The sequence below is a fragment of the Odocoileus virginianus genome, unplaced genomic scaffold, assembly GCF_023699985.2.
Source record: "Odocoileus virginianus isolate 20LAN1187 ecotype Illinois unplaced genomic scaffold, Ovbor_1.2 Unplaced_Contig_14, whole genome shotgun sequence".
Lineage (NCBI taxonomy): Eukaryota > Metazoa > Chordata > Mammalia > Artiodactyla > Cervidae > Odocoileus > Odocoileus virginianus.
Window position 1 is genome coordinate 1090880 of NW_027224331.1, and position 27624 is coordinate 1118503.

A 27624-nucleotide genomic window follows, 5' to 3' on the forward strand; every position below is an offset into this window, starting at 1 on the left:
GTTCCCTTTGAATTCATCTATCAAAATGAATTTGCGTCTGTAAGAAAATGGTAATATTGAGTCTTGAACTTATATTTAAAATTTATGTATAGAAAATTGCAATATTTTAAAGGAGAAATGATTTTTAAAGAATACCTTGTATGCCTTGACTTTTGCAATTTGTAAAGTGCTCTTCAAATGGTGATCTTGTGATTGTTTTCTACTCCTTTTGACAAAAGTCAGTGAATAAAAGTTATACTTTGTTTTCATCTTTTTATTTTAATTTCTTCTTTTGGTGATCAACTCAAAGGAAAACCTTTGTTATATTCAGTCAGAAATAATGCTGTCAATCACTCTGTATGTGCATTCATTTAATGATAAGAGAATCCTATGATAAGAGAATAACTTTTATGTTGATATATTTATACTTTTTCTGAATATTAAGAGGAAGGAGAGAAGGAAATATAATCTCTACTGCTGTATCTGTTATTGAAGAAGAGATAACAGCAGATACTTATGACCCTACTTAATTTCTTGATTTTGATTGTATTTCTGGTAAAATATTAAATTTCTAGATTTGATGAGAGCTTAAAGATAATATAACCCAATGTCTGTAAAACTTTTTTGACCATAGAATATGATAAACTGTACTTTATATTTTGTTTTTCAAAAATGTTGAGTGAGAAACCCTCAAATTTGAGAAACCCTCAAAATGACCTATAATTTGAAAAACACTGATATAGTCCAACCTTCTTATTTCACAGTTAAGGAAGCAGAATTATAAAGAGTTTCAGTAACTAGATCATGCACCTAATTACTGAAGCATGAGAATCGAAGCCAGATTCTGTTATTTATTTTTTTAATGAAAAATACATTTATACAGTATACATGAGCCAGTTTTTCACTATTAAGCTTCATCTTTCTTCTTGTTTATCAAAGATTTTCTCTTCATTGTGAAAATATATATATAACATTATAATGAATAATGAAAAAATTTTAAGTTATGAGTAAAATAATATGATCTCATTTCTTTAGAGGAACACCTACGCGAATATTCCCACACCACTCCATAACTGAGTCTGTGAACTATGATGTGAAAACATTTGGATCTTCTCTCCCTGTTAAAGTCATTGAGGCCTTAACATTGACTGAAGGTGGGTGTCATTTTTCATTAGTCTCTATTAGCAATTCAGATGAAGCCTAGGTCTGATGTGAAGATAGAAATTTGTGCTTTCTCTTGTCAGGCTGGTAAAGAATCCACCTGCAATGCAGGAGACCCCGGTTCAATTCCTGGTTGGGAAGATCTGCTGGAGAAGGGATAGGCTACCCATTCCAGTATTCTTGGGCTTCCCTTGTGGCTCAGCTGGTAAAGAATCTGCCTGCAATGCAGGAGACATGGGTTCAATCCTTGGGTTGGGAAGATTCCCTGGAGAAATGAACAGCTACCCACTCCAGTATTCAGGCCTGGAGAATTCCATGCACTGTATAGTCTATGGGGTCACAAAGATCAAACATGACTAAGCGACTTTCACTTTACTTCACTGGTGTACCTTCAGTACAGAAAGGGAGAAATGTGACTTACTTGGTTTTTTATTGTGTTTGAGAAATATAACAAATTTGGGAAGTAGAATGAGCTCATTTTAGCACAATCAAAATAAGTATTTACGGTTGTACATACTGTGTATGCAAAACTCAGTCCAACTTCAAAAGTTGTTTGAGTATATGAAGTTTAGCTTTTTAAAAAAATCCAAAAACTACTGCCTTACATTATTGGGTTTAATAATGCAATAGGATGAAGTCTTACCTCCATTTTGAATATGTGTAGTACCCCAGAAGCTGTATGCATAATTTTTTTTTTAATCTTTCATGTTTGTTTTTATTTTCCTTTTTCCTTCTCACATAAGAACTTTCCACCAACCAATTTTCTTCTAGCTGTAAAGTCATTTGATGTTGGTCAGGTACCATTTTATCCCCTAAAACTTTGGTGGCATCAAAATATGACAGTTAACCAGTGTTAAACCTATAAAATATTTATATAGCACAGCACTTTAAGCATTAGACACTTGGCAATAAACCACATACAAATTGGACAAGACCCTTGTCCTACATGTTCAGAATCAGGTGTTCACAGCCCCTATCTGGTGATTGTACATGATTCAGGAGGCAGCAGAGGCAACAGGCAAGTTACTTTGAAGGGCATGGAATACCGTGATTGGAAGAACAAGATGTTGGTACTCCAGGGTCATGTACCACTCCACCTTTCTCCAGGGTAGTCTCGATGATTCTGGAATGGCAGGTCTGGCTGATACAGAATAAAGACGACAACACAACATTTACTCTGTGGAGACATCCTAACTCCTACTATGCATGCATGGTGATCTTGAATGCAACTCGTCCTAAAAACTTGTCATGGTCATTCTGGGTTTTTAGGTTGGGTGATCCATCAATCTTGCACTCAACTGTTAACTTCTTTTATGTCATCCTTATTACCAAAGATGAACTAGAGATAGCTCACCTAGTGGCTGTAGATCGCTCCCATGCAGTTTTTTCCTGTAACATGAAAAATATTTTAAATCTGTCTTTCCACTGGGAAGATAAGTTGATAGAACTGCTGGGCTTTCATTCTTTGTAATGCATTCTATCCTTGGTTCTCATTGAGGGTTAATGCAACCATTCTGTTCATTTTCACAAGAATACAAAGGTTTCCTGTGTTATGGCCAAGCTTGGCATCAGCCACACCTCTGCATGCTTCAAGTAAGGTAAAAGGAAACTGACATGCAGTCTAATCTGGACCTTTCTGCTCAGAAAAGTTTCCATTGTTAAAGTCTGTGAGATTCTGTTCTTCTAAGCCATATGGCTTTAGAAATTTCTTAAGGTCATCAGTGTACCTTTTATAGGACTCTGGATTAGACATGCTGAATGAAAAATCCAATACCATCACTAGTTTTGGAAAAACCATTTAAGTCTTGAACTTGGAATCTGGTCATGATCCTTTGGAATCTCATTGTTCAGAATCTGAAGCATAGCACACATTGTGCATGAAAAGAGTGCAGCCAAGAACCCGTAAAACAGTAGGTGGAAGAGCAAGATCAGACCCAAGCTCTTAGCAGTGCACCCCAGGAACTCTCTGGTGGTCAGGTTGTAGATGAACACCTTCCACTTGGCCAGGCTCTGTTCGAAGGACTTCTTGCCTTTCTTTGTCATGGTGTGTGCTGACCGCATGGGGAGTGGCGGCACGGAGGTAGAAGAGGTGAGAAGGGCGGAGGTTTGTCCTGGTTTGAGCAGCAGCAGAAGGCAGTGTGTCCAAGGGACCCTCCTCGCTGTGCTGAGCACTCAGGCCGACTGCTCTGCACCGTGCCGGCTGGGCTGCCACGCCAGCCAAATTTATGTTACCAGTTTTGTGCACCATTGGAAGATTCTCTTGGCAGAAAATTATTATTTTTATTTAGTTTAAAATACTTGTTTATTTTTGGCCGTTCTGGATCTTCATTGCTGCTCCCAGGCTTTCTTTAGCAGCGAGCAGAGGCTACTCTCTAGTTGAAGTGCATGGGCTTCTCATTGCAGTGGCCTCTCTTATTGCAAAGCACAAGCTCTAGGGCACACTAGCTTCAGTAGTTGTGGAGCATGGGCTCCAGAGTGCAGTCAAAGAGGTGACCCATGGGCTCAGTTGCCCTGCAGCATGTGGGATCTTCCAGAACCAGGGATTGAACCTGTGTCCCTTGCATTGCAAGGCAGATTCTTAACCAGTGGACCACCAGAGACGCCCCACTGGTAGAGAATTAGAGTGGAAGTGTGGAAGGTGTGGTCAACACGAGCTTCAGAAAGATGCCATGAAGGATGAGAAGTTTGGTGACTCTAAGAGCAAAGTTCAGAGCATCCTTTGATTCCCTGGAACAGTGTTTTTCAAACTGCAGGTAGTGACTGAAATCACTTTAGTGGTTCATGACCAGCATTTTTTTAAAAAATGAAGTAAAGTAGATTGCAGAATGTCCGAGTGTATCTCATTTTGTTTTATTTAAATTGTGTATGACTACATCATGCTGTAAAATGTATTACATACTGTGAATGACAGTCAAAAAAGTTTAAAGTACTCCATTCCATAAAAAGGAATATTTCTCATCAACTTGAACTAGCACATTTTACCAATAAGTCCATGGGAGCTTCAGGTACAATTATTTTCAGACAACTCAACTTCTACTAACCTCTGTCTTACATTGTTCCTGGTTAAATATATATATATTTCCTTTTCCCTTCTAAAAATTTCAGCTTAAATTACATTTAAGCCTTTGACATACTCCTGGTTCATGCCATCAGACCATGTTAATAATAAATAGTACACAGGCTCAGAGGAGAGAGTTTCTAGAAATCAGGATGTGAAAACTGAAGACTCTGTAAACTTGAGACGATCTTATCCTCACATGGAAATTTCCAAGCCCTAGTCAGTTGGTGTACTGAGTCAGGGTCCTCAAGGGTTCACCAGTGGAGGATTTGGAGCTGCCACCGTGCTTTTAGGGAAAGAAAGTACCAATCAGGTATTCCAGTTCAGCAAAAAGCCCACACTCAACCTGGGTATGATTCGATATTTATATTTCAGCTTGTACTTTATTGGTGCCTTTTATTTGGCTCTCTATCCTGTCTTCAAATGAAGAGCAAAGCTCATATTGATTAAATTTCTAGGGCTGTTAATGCATTTACACAGGTTTAGCAGCAACACTTAGAGCAGCAATAGAGTAGTCTTCCCTTAGCCACAGGTGTACGTTCCAAGACCCCAGGGGTTGGCTGAAACAGAATAGCACTGAACCCTGTATATACTATGTTTTCCCTATACATGCCTGCCTGTGATTAAGTTTAACTTGTCAGTTAGGCACAGTAAGAGAATATCCAAAGTGCCGCATCACTTCTCTCTGCTTTGTGGCCTTGTTTTAGTAAAACAAGGTTACTTGAACACAAGGACTGCAACACCAAGACAGTTGCTCTGATAACTTAGACTACTACTAAGTGGCTAATGGATGGGTGGTGGGCACAGCGTCCGTAGACTGGACAAAGGAATGATTCACGTCCCCATCAGGACAGTGGGACACTGCAGGGTTTCATCACAAACTTGGAAGTGTTATTTCCACACTTTTTCATGTAATATCTCAGGCCCCAGTGGTCTGCAAATAACTGAAGCAACAGGTGAAGCCGAGGAAACCTAAGCCCTTTAGGTTAGCATATAATAAAGTAATACATCACATTCAAAGAAAATGAATGTGCAACACGTTGAAAATCTTGTTCTTTTGCAGGAACATGATTTTTCCTTGAAATGTTTTATGTATTTAATGAGGGGGTTTAGTATTTGTGTTGCTTTATCAAAATTTATGAATTTTACTAAATATTATAAAAAGTGAGATAAGTTTGTAACAAAAAATAAGAAATATTAAACCTAAGACCAGAACATAGTTTTACCTTTCAATATATTTATAAGAGTGGTTGTCAAAGTTAAATGGATCTCTTATTTTGAATATTAAGAACTCTTGAATTATTCAAGAGTATTTTTTGTTGTGAGTTAATCTTGTGTGTGTGGTGGTTACTTTTTTGGGTGAAGAGTATGGCAGTGAGGAGGATTTTGATATGAGAAATTTTCTGTTTTAATTCATACTGTAAGATTAATTGTGTACCTTGTTTTTTTCTTTAGTTGATGATCAGCTGACTGTTCACATAGATGAAGGTGGATGGGCTTGTCTGGTCTGCAAAGAGAAACTCATTATTTGGAAGATTGCTCTGTCACCTATCACTAAGGTAATGATTCTTTAAAGAGCTGGAGGGAGAGAGAGGAGGAGATTCCTAATTGACTCTTAATTTTTCCCCTAACTTTTTAGAGTTGTTGGAAATCTGTAATTTCAATTGACTCAAGCATTATAGATTTGCATTTTTATAGTGATATGAAATACCAAGCATGAATACACATTTGTGTATTGGGAAAAAAGTTTCTCTCCTTATCATGATTTTAAACAAGATATATTTTATTTACATTTAATAAAGTTAGAGACATTGGCATTTTTAATGAATGTCATGCTAGTCCCTCTGCGCGGTGAAGTCTAAGACTAAATGCCATCCACATAAACTAATGAACTAAGTCTCTAAGAGGAGAGTTATGTGTTGCACTGAATCTACTGAACCATGTGTAAGAAAATAGGAAAAAATTAGACCAATTTTTACAATGCTAATTTAACTCTTCATTGTCAGCTTCTCACATGGGGACTTTCATTTGATGTTCACTGCTGTACTCTCAGCAGCCTCTTTCTGTCCACTCCAGATCAGGCGTACTCTCTTGCAGTACTCGTGCCCACTGGGCCTTTGTTCCACTGGGGCTCAGGCTCCAACTTCCCTAAACTCTTCGTGTCTACTGCTGTCTGTACACCTGCTGTCTAGAAAACCATGACTGTAGTTAAGAGCACAGGTGAGGGAGAGGTCCTCCAGTGGGCATCCTGAGTTAGCAGAGGGAGCCTGATTCTGGCTGAGTCTCAGAAATATTTTCTAGGCTACTTGGAATACATAATCTAGTCAAGCCAACTTTATATGTCAACTCAACAAATCAAGATTAGACTAGGAAAATTCCATAGGAAGTCTACACAGTTCTTTCAACCAATAGACTTTTTTTTGGTCTGGGAAGAGATTGTGTTAAGGGTCTGGTCTAGCTGTTAAGTTTTCCTGATTCTGTATCTCTTAAAATAGTTCGTTTTAAAATTAGTGAAAATGACGATGGAAGCCTGATCAAAAAGATGTGAGAAGAAAGTATTTCTAGAATAGTATTTCTAGCAGTGAATTAGAATTTAAAGTATGCAGAGAAAGTGAAGTCAGGTGCATGTTCAAAAATTGGATTTGAAATGAAAAATTTTTTGTTTGGATTTGTTTTACAGTTATCTGTTTGCAAAGAACTTCAGCTGCCACCTAGTGACTTCCACTGTACTGCCAACTTGGTGGCTCTCTCTTACTCCACTACCTCCAGCGAAGCACATTCCACGCAGGTGGGTGACTTAAATGCTTACTGAAGCACAATTTTTTTAGGATAAGGGAGTTCTCAAGTTGGGGGGATCACCTAGTTGGGTTTTGAACCGTAGCTGTAAAGCTGCAGGAAGCAAGACAGAATGGTAACGGCAGAGGTAGACACATGGGGCAGTGGGACAGAACAGTGTGCACATACAGACCCACACAGAGATGCTGCGCTGCTCTCTGACAGGGGCGCGGAAGAAATTCAGTGACGCGAGGATGGTCTTCTCACTAAATGGTGTTGGAATCATTGACCATCTTTAGAAAGAAAAAAAAAATTCCTCCTAAACCTCATGTAAAGATGAACCCGCAGTGGATCATAGTTGTCTAAATGTAAATTGTAAAACTAAAAACTTTTAGAAGAAAATAGGAAAAAAAATCATCATGACATGGCATTAGTTGAAGAGTTCTTAGAAATCACCAAAAATGTGACTCATAAAAGAAGAAAAATAGATAAATTGAACTTAATCAAAATTTAAAACTTGGCTCTGCCAAAGACCCTGAGAAGAAAATGAAGAGAGAGCTACAGATTGGTAGGAAATACTATAAATCAAACATCCAATAAAAGACGTATCCAGAACATAAAATGAACTCTCAAAACTTAGTAAGAAAACAACCCAATTTAAAAAGTAAGACATAGGACTTGAACACTTTACCAAAGAGAATATAAGGGTGTCAAGCCCTGAAGAGACATTCACATCGTTAGCCATTAGGGGAATGCAAATAAAACAAGTGAGATGCCAGTTCACTCTTACTACAATGGCTGAAATTAAAAGAACTGACACTGCCATCTGCTGGTAAGGATGTGGAGCAACTGGAACCTCATCCATCGCTGACAGGCATGCAGAATGGTGCAGCCACTGATTTTCACTTTCTTAGAGAGTTAAAGTGCCCTTGCCGTATGACCCAAAAATTCCATTCCTGGCTGTTTATTTTAGAGAAACTAAAGCTTATGTTCACATACCCACACAGACACACACACACCCACACACACAACAATACACTAATGTCATAGCACCTTTATTTATGATAGCCAAAGGTGGAAACAATCTGAATATCCTTTAGCAAGGATAAACTGATAAACTGATTCTTCCATAGGATGAAATACTGCTCAGCAGTAAAAAGACATGAACTATTGATCCATGAAACAACATGGGTGAATCTCAAAGGCATTGTGCTAAACGAGATAAACCATTGTCAGAGGGTTCTATTCTATATGATTTCGTTTGTTTGGCATTCTCAGAAAGACAGAACTATAATGATGGAAATGGGGATTGCCGGGGTGAGGGAAGGGGAGGGTGTGACCAAAGGGAAAGTGTTACGGAGCTTTGGTGCTGATGTACTCTCCTATATTCCTATTGTGGTGGGACTTGAGTCTAAAAGTGAAAGTTTTAGTCACTTAGTCATATCCAACTCTTTGTGACCCCATGGACTGTAGCCACCAGGCTCCTCTGTCCGGTGGGATTCTCCAGGCAAGAATACTGGAGTGGGTTGCCATTCCCTTCTCCAGGGGATCTTCCCAACCCAGGGATTGAACTTGGGTTTCCCACATTGCAGGCAGATTCTTTACCATCTGAGCCACCACGTGTTTTAAAATTCATAGGACTGTAAAAACCAAAACATTTTGTATGATCTGAAGAGAAACCAGGGTATAAAAATTCATAGAATTATAAAACAGAAGGAGAAAGTGTAAGTTTTAATGTATGATAATTTTTTAAATATGGAAAAAAGGAATTTTTTCCCCTGATTCTGTTAATCAGTAGTGCATTGCCCTGGTTTCTTATGTCAGTGTCATAAGACTGCCGCCTTGGGCTCCTTTTCTTGTGTTTGCTGAGTGTTGTGATCTTGTTTCGAGGCTGTTGCTGTCATGGCTGCCACCAGAGAAGGATCTGTCCGCTACTGGCCAAGCCTTGCTGGCGAAGACACCTACACAGAGACGCTCATAGACCTGGGAGGCGATAAGACCTGCAGTTTCCTAACAGCAGTACAGGTATGCAATGGATGTTCTTTTATATGTATTGGAGAACTGTCATTTGGCTTGGAAATCAGGTTTGAATGACTAAGAATTTGTGATTTTGAGCAGATCATACAGGTAGGGGTGGGAGGAGATCAAAAAAGAGAAAAGGAAAGAATGTAAGGATCTAGGATTTGAGCACTTAGACCGAGGGAAGCCCTTCTCATAGGACTGTGACGTATCAGTGGAGCACAGTAGCCAGTGGTATTCGTATCTGTCAGAAACATATTTAGAGAGTGATTCAGCAACTTAGAGGAGGAATGGTTTGCTAATACATATTCTCCTGGTTTACCAAAGAAATAAAATCTGATTCTTGATTTGTTGCACCTACATAATGTGAACCTATAACTTAAAAATCAGAATTAAAAAAAAAATGCAATTAAAAAAATGGCTGCGAAGTTTTTCTGTGTAGTATTAAGTGAATGGATTCATACATAAATGATTTTTAAAAAGTAGCACTGTTCATTTTTTATTCTTTAAGATTTATGTTGAGGTACAGATGATTTCCCTCAAAGTGTATCAAAGTGATTTGTGTTCATTTTCTTTTCTTAGTCTTAAATGCTTAACTGAACTAATTTCACAACATTTGTTCACAGGGAGGAAGTTTTATTTTATCCTCATCGGGGGGCCAACTAATCCGCCTGATACCTGAAAGTATAGGAAAAATTCATCAGCATATCCTGCCTCAAGGACAAGGCGTGCTTTCAGGAATTGGTCGGAAGGTTTCTTCTCTTTTGGGAATTTTATCTCCTAGTAGTGATCTCATTGTAAGTTGACACAGTAACTTTGTTTTACCAGCTTGTTTCTTAGTGGAATCAGTAATTTGGCAGTCTCCTATGAAGCTAGCGTTGCCACTGTATGAACAGTGGTGTACATGAGATGAAAACTTTGATCTATCAGTGAAGCATTTTTATGATGATGATCAGATGAGTCCTCTTGCATCCTCTGTAACAATAATTATTCTTAAGTTTTATAGATTATCTTATAAGCTCATTTTTTGAATTAAAACTAGGATGTAAAATTATAAATGTGTTTAAGGATTAGTTTTGCTTTCTAGACGTAACCAAAAGTGTGCTTTCCACCGCCGCGCCTCCAGCTGTCTGTGTGGATGGCTCAGATCTGTGGCTGCTGGGCTCTGCCTCAGGCTCTGGAATAGTGGGTGAAGATGCTGGGAACTGACATGTGGGGCATCTGCTCTGCCAGGTGCCCTGTGTGTGTTATCTCCTGTTGTTATTGTGATCTGTAATGTATGGAGCTTCATGTCCAATTTGTTAAATAAATGAGGAAATGGCCTCAGTGAGCTACTAAAGTTGCCCGAAGTTGAAAACTGCTCAGCAGTGCCCACATCTGTGTGAACTGAGAGCACGTGGCCCTGCCCCGACTTTTTTTTTAAGCACTGTATTTTACAGGAGTACAGCTGAGTAACATTGCTGTGGTCGTTTCAGGTGGACAGTAAAGGGACTCAGCCGTACATACACAGGTGTCCGTTCTCCCCCGGACTCCCCCTGCACCCAGCCTGCCACGTGACGCTGAGCAGAGATCCCGCGCTGTGCATTGGCCATGTTAAACACTGCACATCCTTTGTTAAACTGTGCTCTTCCCTCTGATTTCAGGCTGCTCTCATTATCTGCTTCCTCAAGTGCTCTTTGAACCTAAACCTTAGCATGTCTAGAAAAGAATTGCTCATGTTCTCTTCTCTCCTACTGACTTACAGATTTCATTTTTCTTTTGAGCTGTCTATTTCTAATGGCACTGTCGCCTCTTTCAGAGACCCAGGTATAAAGTCCTGGTTGTGTCTGTGTGTGTCTCCCTCTCTTTATGGAGCAGATTATTTGCCAGGTTCTCTAGATTTGAGTCATGGTGACCGGACAAGTGGAGACAATTAGGGTTTTAGTTCAGCAGTCATGTATATGCAATTTTTAAGTTGGGTTAGATGTGTTCTTCAGAAGCAAGGAAGATGAAGTGATATAACCATGTGGAACTACACACACCCCTCCAGATTCCTTCTCCTGTAACACAGCTCTTGTGCTCACAAGCTATTAATACTATCTCCCTCGCTTACTTGGTTTACAAACTCACATTCAAGACTGTGCTGTGTGTGAACCTTAGTTTTGCTTCTTTCTTAGCTATAATCCACATTCCAGTTTAGCAGGACTGATTGTTTTGTTCTCTAAAGAGCCTCTGACTTTCCTGCCTTTCTACTCTGTTCTTCCTGGGCCTTCTGCCTGTGAAAATCCTCCTTACTCTCAAGGTCTATTTCAGGATCACTTCTTCCCTTGAATCCTAAAATGAAGAATTCTGCTAGGATTACTAATCAAATAGCTATAAAATATATGATTTTTTAATTTCAGAAAAATCATCATTGACATTAGAATTTAATAATCGATAAACTTTTTTCTCCTCTCCATACAGCTTTCAAGTGTCCTTTGGGATAGAGAGAGCGCAAGCTTTTATAGCCTGACAAGTTCAAACATCAGTAAATGGGAATTAGATGATTCTTCAGAAAAACAAGCACATAGCTGGGATATAAATAGAGTCCTGAAGGAAAACATTATTGACGCTATCTGGGTAAGGAACAGTAACATTCATCTCTGTCATTTTTATTCATATAAGATTGCTAGTTCCTTTAGTTGTATTTATTAGAACACATTTCAGTGTAACACACCAAGTTTTAGCCGTCAGATAAGCAGAGATGGAGTATTCAATCTTTATAAGTATTGGGACCCACTGGTTTACTTAATTTTTTAAATGCATACATTATTCATTCATTAAGTTTAACTTACTGTGGATGAGGCAATTTAGTAGGTGCAGGGTCTATAAAGGTGAAAAGAAATGATTCCTATACTGAAGGAGCTTACATTGTTGATATTTTCATGTAGGGATCTGAAAGTAACTATGAAGCTATTAAAGAAGGGGTCAACATTCGGTATTTGGATTTGAAGCAAAACTGGTAAGCAATTCATTTGTCATGAAAAACATAGGTAGTTGTTTGGAAAAAACAGATTGATGTTTTTTATAGAATAATAAGCACCCTTGCTATCTGTTCTTCTGATGTCTCTAACCCTGCTGCTGCCTCTAAGTCGCCTCAGTTGTGTCCAACTCTGTGAGACCCCATAGATGGCAGCCCACCAGGCTCCCCCGTCCCTGGGATTCTTCAGGCAAGAACACTGGAGTGGGTTGCCATTTCCTTCTCCAATGCATGAAAGTGAAGTCACTCAGTCGTGTCCGACTCTTAGCGACCCCATGGACTGCAGCCCACCAGGCTCCTCCATCCATGGGATTTTCCAGGCAAGAGTACTGGAGTGGGGTGCCATTGCCTTCTCTGTCTCTAACCTTAATCTTCTATTAATCCACCTTCCTGAATTGCTTTGTTCTGTCTGGCAGTGCTAATTCATTTCAGAAGTGTGGGCAGTTTTTGGCCTTCTGCTGCATGTCCCATTAGCTGTCTGCCCTTGTTAGGGATCATCTGTTCTGCTCGCATGGCCAGAGTGTCCAAGAGCTGCCTGCCCCGCTGCTGGGTGTGTGCCATGCTGTTTTCTTTGCTGACTCAGTGGAAATTCTGGGGACTCTTCTCCAGTCCTTTTCTTGTTGCTGAAGGAGCTTCAGCCTGAGTTTGTGGCTGTATTAAATCAAGGAAGGATGCATGAGGTTTTGTCCTGGCAAAGTTAGAAGTTAGAACTCAAAGTACAAGTTAGAACTCAGTCATGGTTTATGACTGAGTCACTCAGAGTGAATTTCCTCTTAGAACCAATGCTCTTAGTGGTGCTTAAGATCTCAAGTTAGTCTGATAAAGCTACTTAATCCCATGTTATTGTTTAGCTTTAATATTATGGTCATATAGAACTGAAAAGCCATTTATAATAGGGCTTCTGTGATAGAGTTTATAATGAGTGCAAACATATGATTTGTAATTCTTTAAAACACAGCTTACTGGAAGTTAGGACAATTTTTATATGTTTTAGAGTAGTTTAGTAAAACAAATTCTACTTTTTTCTTGGTTTGCATTTCTGCTATTTAATTTTTCTCTCGTGGAGTGTTGAGACTTGTCAGGATCCTTTATAATTTCTGAAAAACTTGTATGTAAAGTATCAAAGAAGTAAAAATAATGTATATGCTTAATTTCCAAAAACATTTTAATTAAATACAGTGTATCTTGTTTTAATTTATCTTTACTGGACCTCCGTCATAAGTTTAGAACTGGTGTCAGGACGCAGCCAACTGTGGGGAAGAGGATGTGACATTTTTTCACATGTAATTTTCAGAATGGAGACACAGGTTGAGCACAGAGACGCATGCTTAGGACTTGCTGTGCTGAGGCAGACCCAGAATGCTGCCATGCCAGCAGGACTTGATTCTCGCGGGGCCGGTGAGATGCAGCTCTCATCCTCCTCCTTGGCCCCTCCCACCAGTGCTCCAAACGATCCAGTCACCCCTCACTATGTCCTCAAGTTCCACTGATCCTTGTAGACTGTTCCATGTCTGGACAGGTGTCTTCTGTTTGAGAAGCATATGTCTCCCTGATGCTTGTTTCTCTTCCTTGATCAACTGTTCAAGTTTTTACTGATTTGCAAAATTAATTATCTTTCTATCATCTTTACTACCCAAAATAGCTTCATTTTATTTTAATCATGAAGATTTTTTTTTGTAAAGATGTCAAATGAAGCTGATCTAAGCACCACTTCCTGAGGAACTCTTTATTAGCTGTGTCTCTGGGCCTCACTGGCGCCTCTCGCCACACGGCAGTCCAGTCTGTGGAGTAACTTCGGCTGACTCACCACAGCAAGGCCGTCTCTGCCTCTCTACTGTGTTCTCTGGGGCCTCACTCACTGCCCGCTTAGCTCTCATCCAGGAGCTGTTTAGGTCACTGCCAGTATGTTCCCATTTGGACCAGTGTCCTTGAAGTTTTCGAGGGAGTTCAGGTAGAAGTGATAAGAGCTGGGGAAAGGAAACAGTGGAGAAGGAAAATGAGAGCTGTATCAGGACTGCTGGATTTGAGGTGCATGTCATCTAGTCAGCAGCTTGCTTTATTATTTTTAGTTGTCAGTAGAGAGTGCTTGCCATCCTGTTAATATTTCTGAAACTTGAATGAAAGTTGATAAAAATGCTACTAAATGTTTTAGGAGTTGAGGTTAGAGACCATTTAATTTTTTTTTACGTTGGGGGCAACAACTTTGCTAGATTTAAGAGGACCACATACATTTTTAAGATGGAAAAAAGTTTGTTTTCACATACAGCAGCTTGAATATACAGTAACAGTTCTATGATTGGTTATTAAAGATAAAACCAAAATGTTTTTCTTCTGTACAAAAGTAAACTTTAAAAAGCAGATTAGATCAGGGGTTAGCAACCTTTTCTGTAAAGGGTCCAAAACTATATTTTTAGGCTTTAGGGACCATGTGTTCTTCGTTGCAGCTCTTTTATTCTACCAGTGGTAGCATTAAAGCATCCATAGACAGCACACAGACAAGTGGGCATGGCCGTCTTGCAGGACAGATTCATTTACGGAAACTCACCTGTGGTCAGTTTGACCTGAGAGCTGCACTTTGCTAATCCCTATGTTTGATGATTTGTTGGTCTTTTAAAGTCAGATTTATTGAATTATATTTTACATACAGTAAATATTTTGTACCCTTTTTAGTGTATAATTTGGTGAGTTTTGACAAGTGCATAGTCATTTAACTACGACCACAATCAAGATACAGAACAATTCTATCACTCCGAAAATTCCTTTGTACTCCTTTGTCAGGGGCTTTCTGGGTGGCTCAGTGGTTAAAAAAAAAAAAAAAAAAAAACCCCACCTGCCAGTGCAGGAGATGCAGGAGACACAAGTTTGATCCCTGGGTTGGAAAGATCCCCTGGAGGAGGAAATGGCAACCCACTGCAGTATTCTTGCCTGGAAAATCCCACGACAGAGGAACCTGATGGGTTATAGTCTGTAGGGTCACAAAGAGTCAAACAGGACTGAGTATGTATGCACACACTCCTTTTTCAACCCCTTCCTTCACTTCCAGCTGCTGGCAACCATTGATGTCTTTTCTGTCCCTATAGTATAGATGGCATCATACAGTATAAAGCCTTTGGAGTCTGGTTTCTTTCACTTAGCATAATGAATTTGATATTCATTCAGTGGTTCCTTCCTTTTTACTACTGAGTAGCTTTACCAGGATTTGTTTATTCAGCAGTTGAAGGGATACTGAGTTGTTTCCATTTTTAGGCAATTATGAGTAAAGTCACTATAAACATTTGTACACAGGTTTTTATGTGAAGATAAGTTTTTATTTTTCTTAGGTAAATACCTAGGACTGGGCTTGCTAGGTCATATGGTAAATGCATGTCTATCTCTTTAAGAAATTGCCAAACTGTTTTCCAAAGAGACAGTATATCTTTCTTTTTCATTGATTAGCGATGGGCTCCTAATTTTGGCAGCAGCATGGCACATGGCCGACAGCCCCTGCCTTGTCTATTACTCTCTGATAACAGTAGAAGATAATGGCTACCAAATGTCAGATTCAGTGACTGTGGAAGTCACTCAGTATAACCCTCCTTTTCAGGTAAGATTTCTATTTATAAGCTAAATGACCAATGACAGTAACTTGCTGAGTTTTTTCTCCCTAACAGTTGCGTGGTCAGATTCTTTGAGATGTTCATCTGTAAGGCTTAGAAATACGTTTAATTTAATTTTTAAAAAATCTCTTTATTGGGGGACTTCCTTGGTGGTCCAGTGGCTAAGACTCTGTGCTCCCAATGCAGGGGGCCTGGGTTCAATCCCTGGTCAGGGAACTAGATCCCTCATGCTGCAACTGAGAGTTTGCATGCTGCAATAAAAGATCCCACATGCCCCAACTAAAACCTGGTGCTGTCAAATGTAAATACATTTTCTAAAATAAAATCCCTTTATTTATGTATTATTAATAGCCACGCCATGCCGCTTGCAGGGTTTTAGTCCCCTGACCATAGATTGAACTCGGGCCCTCAGCAGTTAAAGCAGAGTCCTAGTCCACACTGGACCACCAGGGAGTTCCCAGAAATACATTTTAAATAGCTAGTTTTTAGGCATTGCATTCTGTTTGCCATCTCATACTCATTCCTCTGTTCAGCCTTAGCTAAAGAGAAGTGAGAGTGGGAGCCCTTGATAGCAGCATGTTGCTCCTGCAGTAGCTCTGTGATGGGATTTTCATTTCTGTATTACTCAGTAGAAAGAAAATATTGACAATGAACTACAGAGTGAAAAATAGGAAGAAACTTGATGGGAACTGGACCTCGGTTTTGAGTGTTGTGTATTACAAAAAAACCCTCTTTTTGCTCAAATACGGTTATATTTTTTTTTGTAGGTAACCGCATTATATATTTATCAAAATTCATGTGAATAGTTAAAAGGCAAGAGTTGCGGACATGAGGGGACAGGGCGGGGCTGGGTAACGAATTGAAAGAATAGCATTAAAGCATATACATTACCATATGTAAAGTCAGGTAGTCAGTGGGAATTTGCTGCATACACAGGGAACGCAAATGCTCTGAGACAGCCTAAAGCGGTGGGATTGGCTGAGAGGTGGGAGGGAGGGGGCCGCAAATGCTCTGAGACAGCCTAAAGCGGTGGGATTGGCTGAGAGGTGGGAGGGAGGGGGCATATGTATACCTCTGGCTGATTCATGTTGATATATGGCAGAATCCAATACAATATTGTAAAGCATTCATCCTCCAATTAAAAATAAGTAAATTTTTTAAAAAGACAAGCTGTCTAATTTTAAGCTTCTTGATAGCAATTTAACATTGTTTAATAACTGCTGTTATTTAGGAGAGGCCTACACAAGGTTAACTTCATTTAACCTTGTATAGTATTTAATTCTTTTGAACTTATTCTTAATACAATTTGCATAACTGACTACTGTAAGGAAATCTTAATTTGATCTTTCATTTCAAACAAAAATAAACCTTATGTGTTCTGATTATACAAGAAAAGTACACACAGTGTTAAAAATTTTTTCAGACAATGCAAAAGGGATAAAGAAGACAATTTGAGAATTAAAAAATCATGGAATTCCACTTTTATGTTTGTAAAATTCTTTTAATAAACAAAGTATCCTTTTGAGCTTTTGTTAATTTTATGACTTACTAAGTCTTATTTCTATTTCTGTTTCTAATTTCATATATGAACAAATTAACTCAGTTTTCTTGTGCTTGATATCTGGACAGTGAAGAAAGAAGCAATATTTATCAGGGGTTGTTTTAAAAGTATCTCTAAATTCTAAAATAATGAACTAATTTTATTTTCTTTCTCATGTTTGTTAATAGGCTTTTTAGTTGAAATCTTACCACCATGGAAACATTTTCAAACTTTGCTAGTTATTTCCAACTCAGCAAATGATTTCTCTAATTGATGTTTATAAACTTATGTCTGTCATGTTTTGTAAATCATGTCAGGTAATTTTCACAAGGATAATCAGTGAATTACTTTGTCATTTTTATGAGATAGTGTACAAAAGTGTGAATTATGAAGTCATACAAAAGTATTTTTTGTTTCAATTCTTATTAAATATAATCTTTAATTTTCAGTCTGAAGACTTGACTATATGTCGGTTGATGGTCCCAAACTTTTCAAACCAGACTGCCTGTCTATATACTGAAAGTGCTGTCTACATGTGCTCCACAGGAACTGGGAAGTTTTCTCTTCCTCAGGAGAAAATTGTTTTTAATGCACAAGGTGGGTCATCAGTTTTAGAAACTAGGATTAGGAACTCATTGGTCATTCTGAGAAGTTTTTGTTCTCTTTCCATAAGCTTTGCTTCAAGCTTGATACTTGTGATAATTCAGCACCATACCTACAGTAGCTGAGAAACTGGGGTGGGGGCGGGTGGTAGAGCCGAGTTTTACTATAGACATAAAATAGTAGCATTTTCCCCAGAAGAGGCCCAGAAGGAGAGAACTGATGCTCAGAGAAGTAATTGCTTCTTCCTGGTCAGTAAGAGTGACTTATTCTGAGTTGATATTCTTTAAACAAGTTTGTTCAGACTCCTGAGTGAGAAGAGTCCCAGGCACTGGACTCATGCAAGGGGGCTATGGGGCCGAGGGGGAGAGACAACCATGAGTAGGAAAAACAAGCAGATAGTATTTATCTGAAGGGGCAAAGGACAAAATCGAGGTGAGCAGCAGCATGGCTCCTTGATTGTCTGGCCCCAGCCCCAGAGCCTTGACTGGCTGGGGGGGATGCTGTTACGGCTGCAGGCAAGCTTAGACCTTTGCCTTGCCCTGCCGCTGGCTCACTCGGTGAGGCCGAGTAGGGTTGATGAGCTGTCGCTCTGTGTCTTGCGGAAGGGCCGATGTTCTTGTTTGGCTCACTGTGCTCGCTGCTTTTGAACAGCACCATGGAGGACTCAGCCTGCCTCTGCAGATAGCAGGGAGCCCTGACTTGATGCAAGGTCATAACTGGGTGCAGAGTAGGAGTAGCACAGTAAAGGGCCGTCAGCGGGCTCTTCTGCTTGGGGAAGTAGATTCAGGAGAGGATTGTTTGGTAATATGTATTTGATTGCGTATTTTCCTTTCTCTTAGGAGACAGTATTTTAGGAGCTGGTTCCTGTGGGGGTATACCTATCCTTTTTTCTAGAAACAGTGGATTGGTGTCTATTACTTCAAGGGAAAATGTGTCCATATTAGCAGAAGATCTTGAAGATTCCCTAGCATCTTCAGTTGCTGGACCAGGCAATGAGGTAACGTGGTTTCATAATTTTTTAAAAAAATATAGTTGATTTTGTTGTAGTTGTGTAGTTGCTAAGTCATGTCAGACTCTTTGCAACCCTATGACTCTCTAACCCTCCAGGCTCCTCTGTTCATGGGATTTCCTGGGCAAGAATACTGGAGTGGGTTGCCATTTCCTTCTCCAGAGGATCTTCTCCACCCAGGGATCAAACCCATGTCTCCTACATTGCAGGCAGATTCTTTACCAGTGAGCTACCAAGGAAGCCTGTTACAAAGGATTTAAACATTTTTACTGGGCTGTTTCCCACAAATGTTTGAAAGTCATATGGTTTTAAAAGAGTTATGAAGACTTTAGTTCTTTTATCTCTCTCGTTTCCTTTGTCCTCTTATTCAGAAGCAACTACTTTTAAATCTTTTAGGGGTTTTTTAGTGTGTTTTCCTCCATATTTCTAAGTAATATGTGTATATTGCTGTCTCTCATTTGTTATTTTTCATCATCTGTAGACCTCCTGTTATTGAGGATGAGGACGTGGGGTAACTTCCACTGCTCTGCCTTGCCTTTATCATTCCAATATACATTTTTTCCATTCTAATCACAATGTGAATGTTGTTTTACAGTCCATAGTGAAGCAGTATGCTGATTATATTTCTTTAATGTAGTGTACAACCTCATGTGATGCTTGGAGTGGACTAATTGTATATTTGCTCACTTTTGTGTGATGCCAGGTTCAGTTTCCAGCACGTTCCAGCAGCTCTGTAGATGTCTTTCTGTCTAGCGTTGCCCAGTGTGTGTAGAGACCCTGAGCCTGCTGTCTGCCTGGAACCACCCTGCTCCTTGTCCTCAGCATCTGCACACCGCCTGCGTTTGCCTGGTCTCCTCCCCTTCTGTCACTTGCTGCTCTTCCCTCTGCTTTCCTTCTTTGTGTAGCTGGAACCACAGATGTGGGGGGGTTGAGTCTCTTTTTCTTCTTGATATTCTGGGATGATTTTTGAGGGGAGAGTAGGGTAAAAACTGTCATTTTTTTCACTGTCATCTTGAAGCTCATGATCTGTGAGATTTTATCATTCTTTTAAGCATTAATACTATTTTGGGTAATTTCTGTTTGAAGAATATGTAAAGTATATAGACTTTTTGTGTAATTCAAAATGAAAATGATTTAGTAACAGTTTGAACAGAAAGTAACTTTTCAAAAAACTTTCATTCTTTTGTAATCATGTAGTTTTCACAATCCTGCTATGTATTCTGAAGCTATCTTACAGTATTCCATTTCTTTTAAATTTCTCTAAGTTTTTCTTTAAGCTTGGAATCAACCATTATGATGAGAAATATACTCTGTGATGTAAGGGTAAACCTATCCAAAGGTTGTGTTGTGATGAAGTCCCCAAATAATTTTACTCACAATATAATTCCTGAACTATATGTACATGTTCTGTAGGACTTTAATCATTTGATGTTTCTGTAAATGTCTTAAGTATATATGTCATTGATACAGAGAATATGGCAAACAGCTTGTGTGTCTGTGTTGTTTTCCTCATAGCTTGGTCTAAATTTTTTTTGCAGTAACTAAGAATATTCTTATATACCTTCAACTCAACTATAGTTTATTATTTTACAGAGTGTGGTTTTTGATACTTCTACCAAGAATGAAACTATTGCCCAGGAAGATAAAACCAAATTGCTCAAAGCTGCTTTTCTGCAATTCTGCAGGTATAACAAGTTTTTTAAATTACAGCTCTTTAATGTCCAAGGACACTTTACTGACATTTGCTGCTTATTTGTTGACTGGTGGGAGTGAGTTGAAGGAATGACGGCATCACCGAGGTGTTTTTCTGAGCTTAGTGCTTTGACAGCCTCTTGTTCTGATTTGGGTCGCCAGGGGAGGATTCTAGCCAGGCTGGGAAGAACATGATGTAGCAAGCCCTTGCACTAGTTGCAGCAGTGCAGCACTAGAAATGGTGGTTGTACGGTGACTTGTGAGCATCTGTTCTGTGTGATGTGAAGGCAGTGAAGTTGCATACAGAAGGTCATCCCAGCTGTTGTAAAGTGTTGGCCTGGTGGTCGAGTTTTGTACTGTTGCAGTTACCGCAGAACTCACTGGCTTACTTAATACAGCTCCTGGTCCTGCAGTTGGGCTGTTTGGGGTTACGCTGGGGGTAGCAGTTTTCCTGGTCCTGCCTGAGCTCGTGCATGGTCTGTGATCAGTAGCCAGCTGTCTGGCTACACTTGCCCACATTTTGGGGGCCAGTGTCTCTTCATCTAGCAGGCTACCCTGGCCTCTCTCAAGCCTCAGGGTTCTGGGAGCAGGAGAGAGCAAGCATTGCTGCATGAGTGCCCCTCAAGTCTCTATCTGGTCATGTTTGCTAATATCCCAGGAGCCCTGGCGAGGTCCGGGGGAGGACGCTCCCAAGAGGGTAGGCACAGGGTGAGGCAGACAACTGCACTCGCTCTGTCACACTTGCTGACTGGGTGCAGTCACCTCTGCTTGTCCCCCACATACATTCTGCATAGTATGTGTCTGGTACCTTCCTGAAATGGTGTGCATTCTATCTATGTTGGAATTAACACTCAGGAACATAGTGATCCAGCCTTTGCTCTGCCCCTAGTTAGCTGTGTGAGACTGGACAGACCGCTTGTCGTTTCTGGAGTTCTGGTTCAGCAGATCTTTGTTTTGAAGAGATATTCATACTGTACTGCCTTCATTTTCCTCACTCTTAGCTCATGGTCCTGTAATTCCACTCCTAGTGGTGTCTGGTGCACGGAGCCTCCCTCTCACCAAAGGGGCACACAGCTTGAAAGGGGCGGTGCGTTTACATGTTAAAAATTCTGGGCCATTGTAGTGACGGTCTACGGAAGTTAGTTTCTTGTCCAGAGGAGGGCACCATTAGATCAGCTTTCGGTTTCTGTTTTTATATAATATTCTTTTAATCTTGTTTTATTTCATAGTGTTCAATCTGACTGCCAAGGTTTGGATTAATACTATGATTTTATCTTGTATAATTTTATACTTTAATTAACAATTCTGACAGTCTTGTCACATCTCAACATTTCTATGGTAACAGAGTCATTATACTAGTTTCCTGTGCCTGCTGTAATAAATTGCCACAAACTGGGTGGCTTAAAGCAATAGAAATCTATTCTGTCACAGGTCTGGAGGCCTGGGGTCCAATATCGAGGTACCAGCAGAGCCAGTTCCCCCTGAGACCCTGGGCCAGGACCATTGCTTGCGTCTCCCTGGCTCCTGGTGGCCGCTGGTCCCTGGCTGTCTGGGCCACGTCTGCGCCCCTCCAGTTGTGGCCAGTGTCATCCGTGGCTGTCTTCCCTGTGCTCCCGTCCTCACATGTCCTGGTAACGACACCAGTCATTGGAGTTAGGGCCCACCCTAACCCAGTGTGACCTCACCGTAACTCACCTGATCACATCTTCAGAAACCTCATATCCCAAGAAGGTTACATGCTGAGTTTCTGAGTGTACTTGGCTTTGGGGGAAACACCATTCCAGCCAGCATAGTCATTTCTAAATGTTTTACTGGAGAAGATAATTAAGTACAGAAGGGGCCCCTGACCTTAAGTGCTGAGAGTATAGTAACCTTCGGACTGGTGTTATTGAGCTTCTAACACAACTGTGCCTTATACTTGTACTGTTTAGCATGAAGTACCATGAGGTGAACAAGTAATCATTTCTGGGATGGTATCAGCCAATAGTCTTTAAAAAATAGAGACTTTCACAAATGAAATTATGATACCTTTAAAGCAGTGTTTCTCAGTCTTCTCACTATTGACCTTTGAGGCCAGATAATTTTTGTTGTGGGGCTGTCCTGTGAATTGTAGAGTGTTTAGCAGCCTCTCTGGCCCCTACCCTTTTGATGCTGGTAGCATCCTTTTTCCCCAGCCTGTGACAACCAGAATTATTTTCATAGGGCCCAAGTTGGTGGGTAGAACTTTAAACTATTGTTTAGTTTTTTTGTGAAGGTAATATTGCTCTTTTTTTACTATGGTTTCTTTGAAATTAATTTTCTTTTGATTTTCATTTTGCTGAACTCAGTATAAATATAAAATCTTGTTCATGAGAATTTTAAGAAACTTCGTCCTTTGAGTAAAATATCTCATTACTGAGTGGTCTTGCTGTAGTACACTTTGTATCCCCCGTAACCTCTAGCACAGCTAGGTTTCCAGCTTCAACCTTGCCTTTAACACTTTTTGACAGTTCCTCTGTGTTTCTCTGATCAGCTCTGTCTCCTGTTCTGCCCAGAGACCATTTCAACCCTTTCTTCACCTCCTCTGTCCCCATCTCTCCTGTACCCTTCCATCCCGCCACACCCCAGCAGTTGATTCAGCCTCCTGTTCCACAGAAATAACAGAAGCCATTAAGACAGCTCCCTGTACTTAGCACGCACAGGCTTACCTGCGTCTCAGCTCCTCTTCCTCCTTACCTTCCTGGAGAGCAGGAAGAAGTATTCTTCCTGAGGCCAGTCTCCGTCTTTGTTCTGAGTGCCACTGGGTCCTGCTTCCCTTGAGACTGTACTCTCTTAGTTATCCTGTCCTGAATCTCTGACATGCCATTTTTAAAAAAGACCAGGTCTTTGTGTCCCCCTTTGAGCTAGCATCTCTTTTGTTTGCTCCTGTTTATAGCTAAACTACCTGAGAAGCTGTCTCCAGTTGTTATTGTCTTCCATATTTTCCTCTCTCTACTCCCTGCACAATCTTTTCTCCTTCCCAGGCTTCATTTGCTGAAGAAACACAAATCTACCTTGCTCTTGGCCGGTACACATAATGATGAATGTTCAAAAGCAGTTGTGTGTTCCACAGGCAGCTCGTTGTAACACATTTGAAACTGCTTGTCTTCTCCGAAGATTATTCTTTCTTTCCCAGCCTATGTTCCAGCCACATTGAGTTGTTGAGACTCATCTTTACATGTCAGATCTAACCAGTGGCCAGAATTTCCCTCTTGTATCTCTTTCTCAAACCTGTCTACTTGTCTCCTCTGCTGCAGCTCCTGCTGGTGGAAATTCCTATCCTCTCTTGCCTGGATAAATTTCTGCAGTAACTTCCTCTCTGGATTTTTATCCCTCATGTCTGATCTCCCATCTCCATAGCGTAGTTAGAATGATCTTTTAACACTACAGCAGATCACATTTCCTTCTGAGTTCACACTCTGTCACGTTTTCTGAGACCTTCTGTACACTGTCCTTCAGTTGCTGGTGTTCCTAGGAGGTCTGCCTGGACCCCTCTCCCTCTCTGGGTGATCGCCATTCCCCAGGCCTTCACTTCTCTTGACACAGGTGTGCGGGGATCTGTCTCTGCTGCTGTGTGTCCCTCCTGCAGTCCCCCAGCCTCCCGCACCTTCTCCTCCGAGAAGGCCCTGCCCCCTGGTGGGTCCTGTTTCTCCTCTGTGTGCTCGTGGCCTCCTGCTAGCTTCCGTGTGTGCGCGTCACTGCCGTTGTCTCACTTCTCCTGCCACCGTAGCCTTTGCGACGTCGTGGGGCGGGGTTCTGATGCTTTGTTTATTGTCCTGTCTCCAGAGCCTGCATATTGTAGATGTTCATCATGTATTTGTTGAATTAAGGAATGGATGATTGTTGTCTCCAATAAATGTTATTAGAAGTGATAAACATTGGGCTAACATACGGGATTTTAGCTTCACAATTAACTTTCATGGTGAATTTAGTACTTTGAGTTGTAATGCTTTTGTTTTCTAATTTTATTTCAGGAAAGATTTAGGTCATGCTCAGATGATAGTTGATGAGCTGTTTTGCTCTCACGCTGATTTGGACTCCGATTGTGAGCTAGACAGAGCTGTCACCCAAATCAGTGTGGACCTGCTGGACGACTACCCGGCTTCCGACCCGCGCTGGGCTGAGTCTGTGCCCGAGGGTGAGCGCATCCGAAGTGTAGTGCTACAGGGAGGTCTGTTGCGACAAGAATATTCTGGTTCTTTTGTTCAAGCATTTCTTGGTGCATATTTTTTTATTTTCTGAAACTGTTTAGTATTAATTCAGTATTTTGTGAAAGGTTGTAACTTTCCTTATAGCAGATTTTTAAAAGGGCTCAGTGCAGGTAGTTCCCTGGTGGTCTAGTGGTTAGGGTTCAAGAGCGTTCACTCATGGCCTCATTGAGTCCCTGGTTAGGGAACTGAGATCCTGCCAGCCTTGCAGCACACCCAAAATAAGGAACAGCAACAACAAAAACCCTACCTCATCTATTTTACTTACACACACACATACACCCACACACACACACACAGAAAGGGCTCAGAACAGGTCTGCATAGTAGAACAGAAACCGAGGAAACATTGGAGCAAATCCTACATGTCAGCATTTTATTTCTAAAAGGAAACTGCTGGCATAGGTAAACATTTGGCACTTACTAGCCCCAAATTAAATGATAATTTTAGTGTAACAGGATGGCCAGTAGAAATTATGTTTTTCTAACAGCAGCAGTGATCAAACCTCGGCCTCTAGAAGTGCGCACGTGTTCTCCTCTCTGCCCTGGGTCTTCTCCTGATTGTTTCTCTTACCCTCCAGGCAGCATTGGGCTAGGGTGGTTCCCAAGGACCATGGGACTGTCTTCAAGCATCCTTTGTCTCCCTAATTTCCTACCTAGCAAGTAGTAATAGGCTCCTTGGAGACTTGGGAAGGAAACAGCAGTGTTCACCTTCTTTCTTTGACTGTTTTGAACTGTCAGGCTTAGAATGATACGAAGTGATGAAGCTAGTAGTAATATATTTGTGTTTTGAATAACTGTGGTGTGAATTTTATCAAAGCCCCAAAGGTTTCCTGTAAATTTTGAACCTCTTGGGTAGTGTAATTAATAATTACATGGAAAGGCCAGTTCTTCCCTTTTGTGTAGATTTTTCTCAACTTTTAGTGGCAGCAATTGTTGTCAAGCCAGCCTGTCTTGTGTTTGTCTTGTTGTTTCACCAGAAGCACCTGGGTTCAGCAACACATCCTTGATTATTCTCCATCAGCTGGAAGACAAGATGAAAGCCCACTCTTTCCTCATGGACTTCATCCACCAAGTAAGCATCCCAGTCGCTGTGAACCCGAACGGCTGGACTCCTGACTTTGCTGGCCTTCTATGGCTCTCTCATGACAGCAGGAGACCCTTCCTTGCTAATTCTGAGGTGTTTCATTGGGTGGGACGTGACTGCTGTTGTCCATTTTCTTTGCTGACTTACGTAAATAATTCCAGGGCTGGTAGGAACCTGTTACTACAAGAACCAAAACTGCATTGAAAATAAGATGAAAAGGAGAAAAATAGTATACTTTAGCAAAAATGTTCAGAGAAGGCAATGGCACCCCACTCCAGTACTCTTGCCTGGAAAATCCCATGGATGGAGGAGCCTGGTGGGCTGCAGTCCACGGGGTCGCTAAGAGTCGGACACGACTGAGCGACTTCACTTTCACGCATTGGAGAAGGAAATGGCAAACCGCTCCAGTGCATTTGCCTGGAGAATCCCAGGGACGGGGGAGCCTGGTGGGCTGCCGTCTGTGTGGTCGCACAGAGTCGGACACGACTGAAGCAGCAGTAGTGACTTAGCAGCAGCAGCAGAAATGTAATTTTAACTTTTCTTGTTACATTTTGTAACACCCTGCTTTTCATTCAGATGTACTGTGTTCTTTTTAAAACTTAGGTTTTCCTGAGTTGATTTTGTATCATTAGACAGTGAAGACTCTGAAGGTGATGACAGGTTTTTCTAATATGTAGATGTTTAATTTCGCCGTGCCATTAGCATCAAGTACTCATTTAAAGTATCCCTTTTTTTTTAAGGGATAAGGAAATTCCCATTTATATCATGCCTAAAATTAGACAGTGTTTTTGTTGCTAGACAGAGTTGTTACATAAAATCACCCATCCTTGCCTTGTTGATCAGTTTTATCCCAGGCATAATCCAGAGGAGTTAGATTATTCCCATTTTCTGTGTTTTTCTCCCAAGTTAGAAATGCCTCTGTTAAAAAGACTGAAGCCAGTGCCGTGTAACAGAGCAGTCTGTGGCGGTAGACTGGCCTGTGTCCCGGCTGCCCAGCCTGGCAGCCTCCGTCCCCAGCAACTGCTGAGGAACTGGAATTGCTGCTGCAGCTGAGGGACTGAAGTTTTTTTTTTTTAATTGACTAACATTTCAGTCACCACTTTGTTGGATGGTGGCTACCTTTTTGGACAGTGCGATTCTAGACTATTCCAGAAATGTCTTGGTGATTTCTAATCCTGCATACTGCTTCAATTTTAATGCACGGTTTGGCTCCTGTCTACTCTTATTGTTGTGACAAGACAACTTTATTTATTCATTGAGTTCTTCCTTTTCTTAGTATTTTAGGTGGGCTACAGATCAATGGGGAAAAAACACATTTTCTCCTGATGTAATTGTTAAGTGTATCACTTAACTATTAATACAAAACAAACACCCCAGGATGTACTAAGTTGAAACAACTCAGTGGGTTTGACGGGTAGTCCTGCTGACTTCCCCTGGGCCCCCTCCTTGAACCACATTTGGGGTTGGCTGGCTGAGCTGGAACGTCCCCGGGTGTCTTGCCTGACTGGCAGGCAGTGCTCTCCAATCTGCTGGGGCCTCTTGGTTCCCCCCACCTAGTCTCATCCTCCTCTCGGCTGGACTGGCCTCCTATGCCAGTGCTCTCCTCCAGGGAGCACTCTGAGGAGGTGAACTTAAGGCTGTAGGCTTCAGACATCACATATTGTCATTTCCACCAAAGTGCCGTTGATTGAAATAAGTCACAAGGCTAGGCCAGATGAAAGGGATTGGGAAATTGATTCTGCTTCTAGATGGGAGAAGTGGCAAGGTCATGTTGCCAGAGGGTGGGCTTGTTGGGATGGGAGAGTCCGTGGCCCTCACACGCCACCCTAAGGGAACGCGTAGTTCCTGGGGGGTGGGAGCCGTGGAGCTGGAGCTGTTGCAG

The 27624-nt window shown here is 40.9% G+C and overlaps 1 protein-coding gene and 1 pseudogene across 1 annotated transcript in view; one reads left to right on the plus strand and one right to left on the minus strand.

Moving 5' to 3' along the window:
- NUP133 (nucleoporin 133) overlaps positions 1–27624 on the plus strand; it is a 55932-nt gene that overhangs the window by 1315 nt on the left and 26993 nt on the right. Inside the window, exons 2-14 of the mRNA XM_070464082.1 lie at positions 1015–1133; positions 5654–5757; positions 6879–6986; positions 8864–8998; positions 9619–9789; positions 11435–11590; positions 11902–11972; positions 15426–15573; positions 17576–17723; positions 18569–18726; positions 20332–20423; positions 24423–24586; positions 25636–25730. Coding sequence (XP_070320183.1) covers positions 1015–1133; positions 5654–5757; positions 6879–6986; positions 8864–8998; positions 9619–9789; positions 11435–11590; positions 11902–11972; positions 15426–15573; positions 17576–17723; positions 18569–18726; positions 20332–20423; positions 24423–24586; positions 25636–25730 — 1669 coding nt within the window. The remainder of the gene's footprint in view (positions 1–1014; positions 1134–5653; positions 5758–6878; positions 6987–8863; positions 8999–9618; positions 9790–11434; positions 11591–11901; positions 11973–15425; positions 15574–17575; positions 17724–18568; positions 18727–20331; positions 20424–24422; positions 24587–25635; positions 25731–27624) is intronic.
- Positions 2306–3183, minus strand: LOC110137899 (sodium/potassium-transporting ATPase subunit beta-3 pseudogene; annotated as a pseudogene).